The sequence below is a fragment of the Amblyomma maculatum genome, chromosome 11 (assembly GCF_055883805.1).
Source record: "Amblyomma maculatum isolate TAMU_Amacu chromosome 11, ASM5588380v1, whole genome shotgun sequence".
NCBI lineage: Eukaryota > Metazoa > Arthropoda > Arachnida > Ixodida > Ixodidae > Amblyomma > Amblyomma maculatum.
In genome coordinates, this window is record NC_139354.1 from 71,468,512 (window position 1) to 71,484,086 (window position 15,575).

At 39.6% G+C, this 15,575-nt stretch overlaps 1 protein-coding gene across 2 annotated transcripts in view; it reads right to left on the reverse strand.

Annotated features, from left to right (window-relative positions):
• Nucleotides 1–1,085: 1,085 nt before the first annotated feature.
• Nucleotides 1,086–15,575, reverse strand: part of LOC146174139 (female-specific histamine-binding protein 2-like) — a 115,720-nt gene continuing 101,230 nt past the window's right edge. The window contains exons 1-5 of one of the 2 annotated variants that reach the window (XM_084585661.1): nucleotides 13,744–13,882; nucleotides 9,328–9,512; nucleotides 4,431–4,513; nucleotides 3,088–3,171; nucleotides 1,086–1,354 (exon numbers count right to left, since the gene is read on the reverse strand). In XM_084585661.1, the coding sequence (XP_084441787.1) occupies nucleotides 1,197–1,354; nucleotides 3,088–3,171; nucleotides 4,431–4,513; nucleotides 9,328–9,512; nucleotides 13,744–13,860 (627 nt within the window). In that variant the 5' untranslated portion in view covers nucleotides 13,861–13,882 and the 3' untranslated portion in view covers nucleotides 1,086–1,196. Of the gene's footprint in view, nucleotides 1,355–3,087; nucleotides 3,172–4,430; nucleotides 4,514–9,327; nucleotides 9,513–13,743; nucleotides 13,883–15,575 lie in introns of those variants that run through there. The other variant, XM_084585662.1, reaches the window with a different exon arrangement.

Here is a 15,575-nt window from a genome sequence, read left to right on the forward strand (position 1 = left end):
GCTATCCGCAGACTTTCGTTATTGTGAAAATGTGCAAGTTACGCGGTTATTTTTGTGATGCGTATTTGGGGAAACAGTTCTCAGTTGCTTGCTATTGGTAGTAAAAACCAATTTCTATGCTTCCCAGAGGGCGAAATATAACAGAACGACACACTCTATAAGTGCCTTTAATCAGACTTCATCAAATATATTACCTAGATTTATCGTGAAACAGTCCTTAAGGCGAGCAGCAGCACAAACATATTAGTGGACGTATTGATGCTAGCGAACATCGGATTTTAGCGCGATAAGGATGCTTCGCTGTTACAAAGCGAGGCATACTAACCATAAAATTGAACTTTGTTATTGCTGCACGTTCAATCAGAACTTAGGACGAGCCATTTAGCTACTACAGGAATCTTCCTTGGCATTTAAAATAGCTCCATTTATACAGCTGCTCACAGAAAGATCTAGCTTACCTACGTCTTCTTAAATTATTGTGTTAAATGTTTGTTACAGCATTTTTCAATATTTGCTTGTTTCACCCAATCTGTGAATATCTAGTATATTTGTACACTAAACGAAGAACATATGAGTAGATCCGTGCAGACCGTTAGTCTGGTTATTCAGCGAGCGCTCTGGTGAGCAAGGAAGAAATTCAAAGAGCGCGTTGTTTAGATAGCGCAGCGATAACGTAGCACATATGAAGTTCCATCAATTGGCAGCGCCGAGGCCGCTTTTGGCCGTACAGCATATTGCGGCACAGGTTCAATTTTTATTTTTATCTTGGCTAGCAGGTCTGCATGGGTGTCCTTATTCGTACTTTATGGTGATGAAAGGAAAACTTTGATTGCGCAGAACGAACTGAAGCAGATACTGTAGTGCTCTGTAAAGGTTGTCGACCTGGCTCGTATCAAACGTATCTTTATATCCGCAAGCGCTCTCTTGTAGTACAGGTATACGATAATAGTTTGATAAAGAAGACTTGAAAAACCAGCATTATTCAGTGACCTAATTTAGTCTAACTTGTGTTATTCTTATTCAACAATTCTATAACAGTTTGTGAGAAGTTATTTGTGAAATTTAGCAGCAGACGTTTACTCTGAAGAGTGAACCACTAAAACAATTTATTCGGTCTCTACACTTCAATTGCAGAAATAAGAATCAAGCTGTAGTATGGCTTCACGTAGTCTGCAGCCAGCCGACAGTCTCCTCTTTTAGGGAGAAGAAATCTTCGTCACTACTTCCGCGCATTCTTCTGCATTGTATTTAGTGTACACTGTATCTTCTTTTTTTCTGAAGTATTCGATAAAGAAGCTGCAGTGCTGCGGGACTTTGTTAATATGGTCTCCATTTACCCAGAGCTCTAAGCCTCCTGCGAAAAAGGAAAAAGGGTTATCTCAGTAATAGAGGAGAGCAGATTACAACGTAGTCAAGCTGAAATATAATCTATACTGGGTGAGTGATAAGCATGGGCTTGTTAAATTGCAATTTTTCATTCTTCATGAAAGTTTACTGCTGTTATAAATATTTTGTCCACCGTTACTTGATTATCTGCTTGCATGTAAACAGTTTAATTCAATGTTGGGGTAGTTTTGGGTAGAGTTTACTGAAAGAATAAGCATCCACATATACCTTGGCTTAAATTGATAAAGAGATTGTATGTTGTTCTTTATGTTCTACAACAAGAGGGTAGAAAGGTACGCCTTAATTGGGTCTATTGCGAAGCCGATATAAGCAATATTTACTAGAAAGGCAAATACCAAAATCACGAGCAATTTCATTGTGCATAGTGAATAAAACTCTTAACAGGGGTAGCCAGCGATGCAGCAGCAAAGCGAAATTTTTGAGATGCAGGGCTTGAAAGATTGATTAGTAAGAAGTAAGTTTCTATTAGGGTACCCAGGAGTATGTATTCACAGATGATTGTGTTTACTATCATAGACCTGTGGCTAATGCCTCTTTACTCCTTGCCGTTTTGACGAACTGATTGGACGATACGGCAGCAAAGAGATCAACGACTAAGCAACAGTAATAAGAGCTAACGTAACTTGGCCACAATTGAAGGCGCTGCTTTCAACGTGCGTGCTCACATCCCCTACTGATGCACTACAAAATCCCACACGTTTGATGATGGCTTCGACTGACAGCGTTCTTGGTTGCCTACTCTCCCCTTTTTAGTACAAGGTGGTCCACCTTGTGAAAGGTTTTGTCGAAGATATCTATACCTAACTTATCAGCAAGGAAAACCTGGAATCGGTCGTGAACGGGATTGAACATTGCCTCTGGATTCAGAACTTTAACATGCGGTGAATAACGCCGAAATTTGGTCGCTTGCCTACAGTACCAACTGTGGCATCCACTAACTCCACTTCTGGCAGCGACCTTGTCGCTACTATTTGTCAGATTGCACGCGATGAGTTAATCAGCTGGCAGGATCTAACTTGCCGTAACAGCGAGCAGCCATGCGCGTATCCGATTTGGCTTCACCTCAACCCTTGTCTGTCAACGCAGAGGACTACCGAAATATAATAATATATTTAAGGGCAAATACAAAATACAAATTAGGATTCTCAACATGAAAGACGAGTTCTTATATTTCCTGTTTTGGATCTGTACCATGAAATAAGGAATAAATACGAACACACAGAAAACACCATCTTGAGCGACTGCTGTTTATATCGAAAAGCCTGAATTGTTCTCTGCGTGCCTTATTAACTTATTTTAAAGCATAGCTTTTTCATGATCAGGAGTGTTATCATTTTATGAAGAAACGTCAAATTTTACTTTAGCCTGTATTTGAGGTGGTACTGTTGAAACGAATAATTTGATAGCTATACATTTATTAAACTACACGATGTTCGTAACAAAGTAGAGAGATCAGTTGTGAGAATACTTCCGGAATTTGTGTTAGAGAAGCTGAGGACCATTCATTAAGATATATTTCAGGCCAGAGCAAAAATATTTAAGCGGTCGGACTATCCAACATTTTTGTGTATGCAAACGCAGCCTATTTTTGCAAGCATGATGCCAAAGCGAGACACCTTATAATAAATGCGTACATGCAAGAAAACCTTTAACACTAAATGATGATTGACTGATATATACCTTGTTTCCCGTTTGCGTAGGGGACGTAGAAGATGTCACAAGCTTCGTCGCTGTAGATCAGTGGGTCAATGTATTTTTCGTTGTCTGTATTTGTGATAGATTTGGTATTTAGTATTGTCAAAAAGGAAAGCAAGAAAACATGAAGTTGCAAGTGATTCATGCAGGTTGGATAAAGATTACAATGGTAATATATTTTGAAAACAAATTGTTGCAAAGATATTGCATTTATTCGCACTTAAAACCAGGAAACTTTTCACATCAGCTTGCTACAAGTGAACCAAGCTAAGAGGCATTCACACAAATAGAGCGAGTCTAAATAGCGGAGAGGTATTACCGTGCCGAAGAATGTTTAATATAACGCTATATACTGAAGTTGTCTCCCAAGGGGCGTGTTATATTTTAGCCAATCGCTTCAATTTGTATCTATTGTAAGCCTCGATGTGGCACTTAAAACGTACATTTGATATAAACGAAACATCATGCCAGGTTATATTAAGGACTCGCATTTCTATCCTTTCGGCATGACAATAGGAACCATTTTTCGGAAGCTTACGGAGGGCAGATGTACACAGTCACTATGAGCAGCCTAAAGTACCTAACTTTATTATCTTAAGAAATCAGGAGAAACAGTAGAGTGTTATATTTCGACAAATATTTCTTAAATTGTAATTATTAGGTGAGAATATGTTTCTTTTGAAAGAGGCATAGCTCAAGACAGTTGATGTATGTGGGGGTAGAAAGACATACATAATCTGCGCCGACATTGCAACCTGGTATGAGAACTAAAAACATGGAAATTATGCCTGAGCTACCTTTGATTTGTAAAAAATGACCTGCGATATATATCTCCCCAACAAGCGTATTGTCTTCTTCCTTAGGGCATAGGCTGAGGCGTAGCGAAAGTGAAATGTTTGAAGGTAAACAATCATAGAGATATTTCCCCATCACAAATCAAATACCGAAATTTATTATCTAGAGTCGTTATCTCAACGATTGTAACGTGTCCTCCCTATGTTACCATAACGTGAAATTTTGCTGGCCTATACCGTGGTCCTTGTTGTAAGAAAAAAAAAATATTAATAGTCAAATTGATTTATAACCTGGTCCTAAAAGCTTCCCAGCGCGGCAGCCACTTTTCGATGAATGCGGAAAGGAAGAGGCCTGAGCACACTGGGGTGTCACGCAATTTTAGTGCACGAGATGGTGTAAATTTTCAGAGCCCTCCGCTACGGCGTCTCTCGAAACCTGACTCAGTTTGAGATTATCACCGCATAGATTAAACAAAATCCAACCTCTAAAGCTCGGTTTCGAAAATGACTATCAGTGCTCTCGAGCATATTTACCTTCAACCAGATATTCAATTGCATTCTCATTCTTGGTGTAATTGTAGAAGAAAACTGCCTTTACGCTTTCTTCAACTTGGAATCTGGAATGGGAAAAAGGTGCCAACATGTTACTCAGGTGTGGATACGGGAATATGCCTACCATCATGTTCTGTAGTGGAGAATTGATGAAAAGCGAGAGCTATTTATTCGTCAACAACGCTTTTCATGAATTGATATAATGAAGTTAGTGACTTCTTTTTTGCCATGTGCTTGCTGAAATCTTGAGGCGGAGTCATGACTGAGCTTTTTGAGTAAATTAAAGACTACATGTTTAACCTAAAAAAGGGAATTGCGTTAAAAAAGACACGGACAAGAAGAGGACATGGACGGTCCTCTTCTCGTCCGTGTCTTTTTTAGCGCAATTCCCTTTTTTAAGTATGTATCGCCGACTAGCCCAACAACGTACGTGCTCTGTTACATTTTTAAGCTTGATTTGGAATACATTTCCTCAACATAACACACATTCTCATTGATGTAAAATATTACAAACCTTCAAACCGACTCAAGGTATATCAATATTCATCAGTCTTAAATTTGTTTTTGTAAGCGACCGCAAAAATAGCCAAACGTATTGTTGAAAATCGCCCGGAACAAGCCTTTATTGTATTGTTTTTACAAGACAGGTCACAAGATTTGCTCGTCGGAATATTGAGTTCACATCTATGTATGACCATAGTTTATTTAAAGAAAACATATCTGATTAAAAAAATATTACAATGTTTCTTTGCGCCTTCAGAATGAAGAAAGCAGCATATTTTCGCCCGTGATCATACAAAATGCGCAAATTCTGGCAGCCTTTTGACCACTTTTTTCAAAGATAACGGCTTTTACCTGTCATATAGTCTATGTTTTGATGACTTCCATGATCCTACGGACTTCACTAAAGACAGTCCTGGGAATATAACTGTCAACTTAAGCAGGAATCAGAGCGCCGTTAGCACTCCAGCAAAGTTTCGCAGAACTTCCATGTCGGCAGTAAGCGCCTGCCTAACAGAAATGAAGCACAAATACCACTTAACCTAATAAGCTCAGTTGCGAAATAAAAACAAAAACATTTTTTTTTTGTGGATAATAGTTACTATAACACTGGAAGTATATATTTGCTTTCATTGTCTGATAGTGCTACAAATTTAAGTAGAAATCTAGTCATCTGTTTGTCCATCACATACTCTTCCTGTGTCTTCCTATGAGAATGCCTGGTGCCGCCTCTGTCGGATATTTTAGCCCTCGTAAATTATTTGCTAATTTCTTATTTACAACAACTGTTACGAATATCTCATGACGGAGCTTTAACAGATATTTGTGAATATTGTTTAGGGTGGTCGAGGATCAGTACAGATAACGTGCGTTTCTCCGAAAATATGTATTGCAGACGGGGAAAATAGTACTACGCTTCACGCGCTCTCTTTACCGTATCAGAAGAAGTGCAGATTTGTTTAATACACTGCGATGTCCACAACTACGAATTTCAACGCTGGTCATAAATCGGAATAACTTGTTTTAAACGCGCCAGGTCCCGAAGCAATGCGAACAATGCCTAGTGTGCTATTGTAGCTCAAGCTGTTTACAGTGTATCCATCTCTTCCACGAAGGAGTTCCTGCGCTAAAAAATACACGGACAGAAGAAGAGTGGACAGGACGTGCGCAGATTCCACATCCACTGATGTCCACTTTTTTTGTCCGTGTAATGTTTAGCGCAGTAACCCCTTCGTGGAAGAGATGAACGTTTACCAACAAGCCTAACTTAGCGCTCTACTTTCAGTGTGTCCACAGATGTCTTGCTACTTTGCTTTTTTTCGATGCCTTTATTCTTCTGCATTGCGAAAAATATCATAATATACTCGTTCCTTTTGGCTGAGACTTCACCTTTATTTAAAAATAATAATTTACTTAATAAGTAGTGGGGCTTCGTAATTATGATGCCTCAGAAACAAAGATCCCGAGTGGGAAAAAAGCAAGAAAGCTTCGAAATACTAAGAACCACCCAGTTACTCTTTTGGGCATATTTTTGTCCTTATTGCCGCTTCGTTGTTGCCCGATAGACTCCGTTTTTGAGCCTTACGTAAAAGTGTGCACATGCAGAAGAAGAGGACACAAGTCAAGAAAAACTCATAGCATAGATAATGTGCATCTTTAAACCACAAGAAGAAAATACCTCTATAATAATTTTTTTTTGTAAACAAATGCAACAGTTTGTCAAAACAAATGAGGAATTGTCTTCAGCAAAAAACCCTGAAACATCACGATTTTGGTGTCTGTTTAAAAACTAGCATTGCGGGATGCATAACATTAAGTAATGGAAATTAACGACTGAAAAATAAACGAAAAATACGAGAGTGATACCATAATGCATTTCAAAACATGGATAAAAACTTCTACGCATGACAAAGTTGTCAAACGTGAATGTTAGCCTGGTGTTTGTGGCACAAATATTGCCTTTTTCTCAATATTTTGATTGTTTAGTAAACGATCAAGGTGGTTAGAGGCAACGCTTTATAATGTAGAAAGTAAATTATAATCATGATTTTGTGTTGTCTGCCTTACCATAATGTTTCATTGAAATATTCATACAAATATCCCTTTGCAAAGTCTGTGATATAAAACAGCCCGAGCATAAGTTATACCGTAAATAAGTTTTAGTTCCAAGCTCTGGTAGAAAAATGTGACACCTTAGGGCTTTAAATTGGGAAGGCGCCTAAAGCTGTAATTATACATTCCATTTTGCGTGCAGTATTCGCCAGGCTATCAAACGCTGCGGATACAGCCTGATGTGCTAACCAAGATCGAAATATTTTCAGCGCTTATAGAGGATCGTTTTATGTAATATATTTTTTCTTCACCTTCATATCTCTGCACTGCAGAAAAGCATAATGCAAACAAAACCCCAACGCGGTAAAGACGGCAAGAATAGCACCAAATACTACAAAATAGATTATTGTATTGTGAACGTATTATCTACGTTATGTAATATGAAGAAGGGTCGTGGAAAAATTGCTTGGGATGTTTTTCGCTTACGTCATATACCTTAAAAACATACCGAGTACAAGCCACACCGAAGATCGAGATGGCAGCATTTCGAGTGCTTGCTCATGTTTAGGATTCAAAGCATTCGCTAATTGCTCATTTTCTGCTTGGCGTTATTCAGCCAACCTCGATCAGCAAATCACGGGAATTCTTGTGGAAGTGGCTTTAGAAGTTACTTCGTTTAAAGGAGTGGTTTCAATCCAAAAAAAAAAAAAAAGGTGGCTTCTTTTTATCGGAGTGACTGCATAATCACCTGAACTGCATTGAACTGGAATCGCAACAGGCCACTTTGTAACGAATCCTTTCACTAGATAATATCATCTGGGGGTGTAGCAGCAAACGTACAAAGAGAAGAGAAAGCACAGCGCGCGAAAGGCGAGCCACTAAAAAAGACACTGAATTATCGGCTTTCTTTTAAAGCACTCAACGTGACATGAACGTTCAGAGCTAACGCAAAATCTTTTATTGCTAATTGCTGAGCCCGGAATGTTTGTTTGGATGTAGCGTAATTTTGCCACTTCAATCTTTGTCGTTTTTTTAGCTAAATCTTTCGATCCCCTTTTGCATTGCTCAATAGTCCTAGAACTGTATTGCTGGTCTGATTGCGCTGAATAAATCCCAATCGCGTGACGTGGCTTTCTGAAAGTGGAAGAAAACAAGATGCTCTGTGAAGACAGCACGTAAAGAATGTTCTCTTCGCAAGTTCTCCAGAAAGCTCTAGACCACACGCCTGGCTCATATGCTGAGCCGCTTTGTGACGCGAAGTCTTTGAAAATATCAAAGCCGGCATTTAAAGGCGGTACTACTTTCACCACAGTAATGTTCTGCTGCAGCTATTAGGTATTTCTTCAATTTTCGCAATTCTACTATTACTGTCGAAGATGACCGGTCCAGGATTTTTTTACTTGGGGTCGCTTTCCGGTTCATTGAATGAAGGAAGGATTGTCTGCAATAATTTTTTAGGTACGGCTGGTGTTGCTATGAATATATACCTGCAAATAACGAGGAGGAGAGAAAAGATTTTCATCTGGTAGCGCCCGCCAAGCAGAAGTTTAGAGCCTGTTTGTCGTATCTGTTCTGCCGTGCTTTTTTTCTTACCCTGCTACGAGCTGCAAAAAGCGATGAAAAACCAACTAGCTCGACAACATGTCCACTTCAGGAGTAAAGGCTCACTAAAAACCACGTGCTGGTAGCAAGCCGCCTCAAAATATACGTCGTAAATACAGGAGCGCTTACCTACGACTTGTAATAAGGACGGAGAACCTGTCAGCCTAATCTAAAGGAATATTTGTTACTTATTCTTCATAAATGCCTCCTCTGAGCAGCCGATTACTGAGTGGGAACAGCTTGTTTTTGCCAAGTACAATGGGCAGTCAAATTTTGCCGCATTATATACTGACAGGATAACAAAAGTAAAAGGTTTGGGTTAAAGCGTTAATCGATAATAATGTTTTTTTTTGTATTGTGTCTATATAAACAGCATTTTTGGTAGGTCTCTTTTGTGCATAAACCTTGATGACCGAAAGCTGGCTGTTTTGTTTTTCCTCACTTTTGGGGCAAGGCTTCCAACTGCATTGCTACCGGACTGATGCAGAGTCCTGAGCTGTTTACGCATCCACCATATATTTAAGAAAGGTGATCTGGTACTTCAAAAGCTTCGCCATTTGTGTGCTCGCTTAACGAATATCATTGTCACCATGCTTCTCTAAATTTATCCCAGTGTTCTTCCGCCTCTAGTTCCAGTTCGGTAATGTTGTGTCGCCTTAGTTATTTCTGTACGTCACCGAAGGCATTGTGTTGTCTCAATGTGCTCATTGCAGAGAGTACTTACACGTCCTCTTTGCTGGTTGATGAGGCGTTCTTGAATACAAATCGGGATGTTACCATCTTCTGTGATTCATTTTTTGATGTTTCCTTGACAACAACACAACTGAAGTTAGAGCCCCAGGAAAGTGTATCATCTTTGTACGTTGTATTAGTCAGATAGTAAAGGGTGGTTTCCTCCTGACCCAGGCTCTGTAAAAAAAAAAAAATCAATCGCAATTTTTTAGAATGGCGAATTTTAGAATGTTATACTAATCTTTGTTTCTAGATTTCAAAGCCTTATTCAATTTTCTGGGAAACTCAAACATGACTAATAATAATCAGTTAAGCGTTCGCTAAATATTTTAAGCAACATTTATTTACCCTTCTATACCTGCACAATCTTTCAAAGCAAGTTCTCAAACGCAAAATTCTGGCAGTAATAATACAATCTTAAACTTGACAATTTTAATCTGGCGATAATTTATTTGCGTTATTCTACTTATCGCGTTTGTGACTAGATACATATAAAAACTGTGACATACATACATACATACATACATACATACATACATACATACATACATACATACATACATACATACATACATACATACATACATACATACATACATACATACATACATACATACATACATACATACATACATACATACATACATACATACATAAAAAAGCCCTTATTGTGATATACGTATCAAGGTCATCAAGGCGAATGAAATATATATTTACTGTTTCAAAAAGTGTATGAGGAAAGGCCTTATTTGGTTTTCATGATTTCACTCCACTGTTTATCGCAGTACGTATTATTAAATAACTGTAGAGCTAGTCGCTGTGCTCAGAGCTAGGCGAGATCTCTTGAGATATACGTGAGAGTAATTCACGCTAGTGCCAATGTATTCCACTTTCCACTACTCTAAAACAGCACACAAGAAATGTCGAGGTTTTTGATTCATGTGATCGTCTTGTTCGCCTCTTAATGTATCGGTCAGATTGCAAGGAAATATGATATCACTTCATTCCAGTTAATGTCACGGACCGTTATTCGAAGTAATTAGTCCCCGGTAAACACATTTTCGCGGCTAATAAAATATTAACCCATTGGATCGCGGGGGGTTCGAGGCGGTACAGGGGATTAAGCTCTGTACCCCACGCAGAAATCGCGCCTGTTACCCAAAATAATTTTTGGCTGTGTTTGAGCTGACTTTCTGCTTGACTGGCATGTGAGTGAGGGGTTTCACAGCGCATCACAAACAGAGCATTTTCTGCAGGGAAAAACCGCTTTACACAACCGCAGATTATTTGCATTATTTCAGGTTTTCAAAGATCAAGAAACGTCTTGTCATGTAAGAGTGCAAAACCTAAAATATAAAGAAGTTGAAGCGCCGCTAGCCTTACTAGTGATATACACGCCTAAAATGTCTGCAATAATAGCGAGAACCTAGAAGCTGCTTAAATCTGTTTTTGTGACCAATTTTATGACAGGTATAAAGTGTTACTAGTGATTAGCAATAGAATCGTTACATGCCTCTTCACGACATCCGAGTACAGCGATTTTGACATTAGCTGGCTCGACGCGAACCAAATCATAGCGTGTGCATAATTCAGCTGCGACAGTGATGCGCAAAAATTAGGTTTCCTTTTTGGTTCGCTTTGGCCTGTTTGATTACAAGCGACCGTCGCCTTGTTATTTGCATCCTCATCAAATAAACGTGCAATGCCTATAGCTGACCGTCCATTTATGCTAAGCGTTTACCTAGCAAGCATCAAGTTTCATTCTCCGAAGCTATTGTAGAGATCCAATGAATATTCCCAAAGCTGCGACATCTATCTATGCAATACAATTATCAGTGTAAAGTGCGAAATAGCGGCCCTCAACGTGACCATGAGCAGGCACATGGGTAGACACGTATCCAGCAGGCAAGCGTAGCTCCCGCATAACGAGCGGCAGCTGCATTCACCAGCTGCGAGGCTGCATTCAAACGCGCTGCGCGCATCTCCTATCTGCACTTTGGGGCTCCCAGGCAAAGGACATGGTGGCCACGCTGCAGCGCAGCCGGTGACGGTGAAGTTCGCTTTGCATCATTTCCAATGTATCACTTTTTTCTCAATTCAAGCTAGATTTACACTACGGTCACCATTAATTACGGGAAAGTCGAGCCGCTTGTTTAACTATTTAGGCGCCAAGGACACTCCACAAGACAGCATGAAGACAGGTCACTTCCCCTTATCCCCCGCCTGTTGGCAATGGGACCCAGAAGATATTTGCACCAATGTCTATTTTACGACGATCCAACAAACCTTGCGCACTCCTAGTCTCAACTCTGCTTGGCAGCCCTGTACAGCGCGGGCTGTTATTTGAAATTGAATAAAGGCTACATATTATTATTTCTAATGAAATACAAATTGTTTATGAAAGCCCGATGCAACCATATACACAAGGGGATCAAAAAATAAAGAGATGCACCTCAGTACAATATGTGAATAGAATTAGCTGTATTGCCCTAGGTAGAGCGCTGATCTCCTGGAAGCCGCTTTCCATGAATGAAAGAATAGTCATCAGCAGATCACCTTTGCGACAGGTGCCAGCTGTGACAACCTCGTCGAGAGGCATGGTACAGTCAATTTCAATCTGAGGACCTGTTCATTTCTTTTTATTTGATAAAAACCGTCCCTAAATTCTTTAGACCAAAATAAATGTTTGACCAAGGTCCCGTCCCTCAACAGCCAGGAAGGAGCGCTAGGAGCGAGAGACAGGAAGGCCTAATTCTCGTTCGTGTTTGACATCATGTTGAATACAATCAGCACATTCGCCTAAAAATTTGAAACTAACACCGACTGGGGTTTCTTGCCGTTGACGCACGGTAGAGTCCTGGCAAGATATGGAGTAGTTTCAATGAATATTATCATGACCTCCATGCCGCACTTTTGCTGATAGATGGTCTAGGAATGCGGCTGCCGTGCATGTTTTTCTCACATATTTTTGTAGTTCATTCTTTATAAGTAGGTCCAGCTTTCTATTCTAAATCATTTCCTAATTTATTGTGATGTCCAACTCTATTGTCGTGGAGATGACGGCCTCGACCACCTGCGCGTCCAGCGTGTGCATCTAGGCGTAAATTGACTCAATATCTTTGATACTGCACTGTTCTAATATGGCGCACATATATTTTTTTGGATTCGTGATTCATGAAGCAATGATTAAATTTCCGTAAAAAAACGCTTACTTAAGTAGATTGGATTGGTGGATTAGGAGCCCATATCGTTGACGAAGTTTCTGTAGTTTGTCGTCTCTCTACAATACAAGGCAACACTGCGAAAAGACGGCTATCAATACAGGTGGCCACATATATATATATATATATATATATATATATATATATATATATATATATATATATATATACACTCAACACGGGAAATCTTACCCGGCCCGGACACTGGGATGATTGACAGACTGAGAGCTCTTTCTTGATTCGGTGGATGGTGATGCATGGCCGTTCTTAGTTGGTGAAGGTCTGGTTAATTTCAATAACGTACGAGACTCTCGCATATTAAATAGTTGCGGGGTTCCCAGCACTTTACAACCTTCTTAGAGGGACAATTCTGAAGATACAGTCGATGGAAAATATTGAAATGTACTTGATTTATTATAAATTACATATCTCTGCAAAGACGTAGTATTGTATGGCGGCTAGGTGAGACCTACAGTTCGTAAGTTGAAGATTTACTCGCAGCAAGCTATTTTGCACATACCTTTTAAACACATATCCTGCGCACGTGATACACGGCCGACATGAGCGAAGTAAAATTACCCGTTTATAAAAATTTCTTCTCTGATGCAACGCCATATCAATGTACCAAAAGGCGATCCAGTCTAAATATTTCTGTTGAGTGCTTCTTATAAAGAAACATTCAACGTAGGAAATGGTCACGTGAAAAATTTCTTTGATGCCACTAAAGATGCTTTATGTAAACAGTGTAGCAAGTGATTTGTCGAGACGATGTACTTCGATCGCTTGCATTGACACTTTCTTGCTTGCCAAAATATTTAAATGCAGCTAATTGATCCTTCCTATAAATATACTTTCGTGAGCAAACAAATTTACACTAGGTGTGGTGACTATTAAGAGCTACGTGTAGTTGGCTTTACCGTGCAAAGGCTCATGAAATATTTAGTAAATGTTGCTAGGCCACTTAGCACATGTTTTTAAAAAAACAACGCCTCTTTTAAAGTCTCACAAGCATGTTACTACCGCTTAACATTAAATATCACAAATTTAATGGTATTCACCAAATATAAATCATCTTTACCAGCTTGTAAGCCTGTAGATGATCAGCTGACATACTCATTTGCGACAATCTAACTGGTCTGGAGGGCGTGTCGTTGAAACAGTTGAATGTTGAACAAAATTGACGTTACCTTCCAGGCATTTTGGTAATCACCAAATCTATTCTCGTCCACCCAATTTGGATTTTCTTCCGCCAGCGAATCGGTGACTGCCATGGTAATGAAAGGCAAGATGAGAAAGAACTTCATTTCGTTCGCCCCGTCGACCGATACAGAACACAAAACGCCTTGGCTGGCGGTGCGAACTCCTTTTATAGTTCTAGCCTCTTACCTTTTTGACGTCGCAAGTTTTGTTTGAGGAGCTATTAGTCGTGTTCCATGGGCGCATTCCCTAGAAGGCATTGACTATTTCCTGAAATCGACCAATTATTTTTTGAGAAGTAAAATGGAAACAATAGAGTTTTGCAGTCTTTTCATTCAACCTCGGCGTGCCAATTTAGCGCCATTTAAATATTATCGCAAGTAATGATTTCAGTATGATTATTGTAAATAATATGAGTCTGCATGCCTGAATCACCGCTCAATATCAAATGTCGGTGAATACATGCGTGGAGGAGATAAGGCTCACCTCACATCCGGAGAGGACAAGTTCTGGGTCGCTTCATTTCTTTTTGTTACTCTGGCATTCGCGTCAGCATTTTACTGAGAAAGCTAATTTCACAAATTTTATTTTGTTCTTTGGCAGCAGCAACATACATTTGTTGACAACCTCCTAATAAATGCCCACAATAGGCACAATGAGGTTCCACAATTAGCTGTTCAAAAAGTGCATTTCTTTTTATGTGGTTGACAATAAAAATAGTGGTCGTCATAATTATGAAAAATAGACTATTTAGACTGACGTTTGCAGGCAGACATGAGAAACATTGTTACAGACGACGTTCTGCCCCTTGTTCTTCTCGCTGGCATGTGGAAAACGCCCGGCGGTAATTCCTTATAAAACAATGAAACATTTTATGGCCACGAATAGCCACCACCTAGACGAAGTCTTTTAGCCTACATTTATTGCGGTCGAGCATAAACAGAAGGACTCTATTTAGCCTTACGTAACTAACCCTAAATCTTCGAGCCTGCCAAAGAAATAAATGAATATCATCTGAGCGTTGAATATTGATGACAATAAAATATAGCGTACCAAGGTAGGACAAAGCACCAACATTAAACGCCATGCCTGCTATCAACCGTTCATGTTTTGTTGTAGCCACGCATCAAATACGTAAAGTACGCATAGAGATGGAGGGAGGTTTTCAAAATAGCTGGTGTAATCATAGAACTGAGGCCTTCGCTGATTTCAGTCCATTGTAAATCCTGAGCTTCAATCCTGTTAACACAGTTCTAGTAACGCTTACACATCTGATGTATGAATATCACCCTTACCTGCTTGCCATTGTGTCAGACGACGTCTTCAATCCGATGAAGACCGCATATGGGTTTTCCTTTCAGCGGCCCGGTAGCCTCAATATGTTCTGTTCCGGTCATTCACATCACTATTATCTTTCTTTACTTGCGGTATACACATCTGATGCTTGACCTCAAGGCAGAGCTATCTATAAACAGCACTCATTATAAGCATCAAGTTGTATCTGATGGTCATAATTTTATACTTTTTCTGTATGTTTAAGTTTTTGGTGTATTTTTGGTAAATCATACACAATATTAAGAGCGGCAGAAGCATTACGCCTGACCGCAGTTAGTTTCCTCTTATCAATGCATAACGATATTAGCAACGGTTGTTTTCGGGCTAGTTGGTATAATGATAGCGCCGGTCATGTTCGCCTTATGTTTTGCACTGGAAGTATTGTACTTTATATGTGTAAGCATTTTATGGCTATGGATTCGGGTTTCGCGTGGGCATGCATTTATTGGTGCAGTAGCAAAGAAACTCGGAGGTACATCGAAAAAAG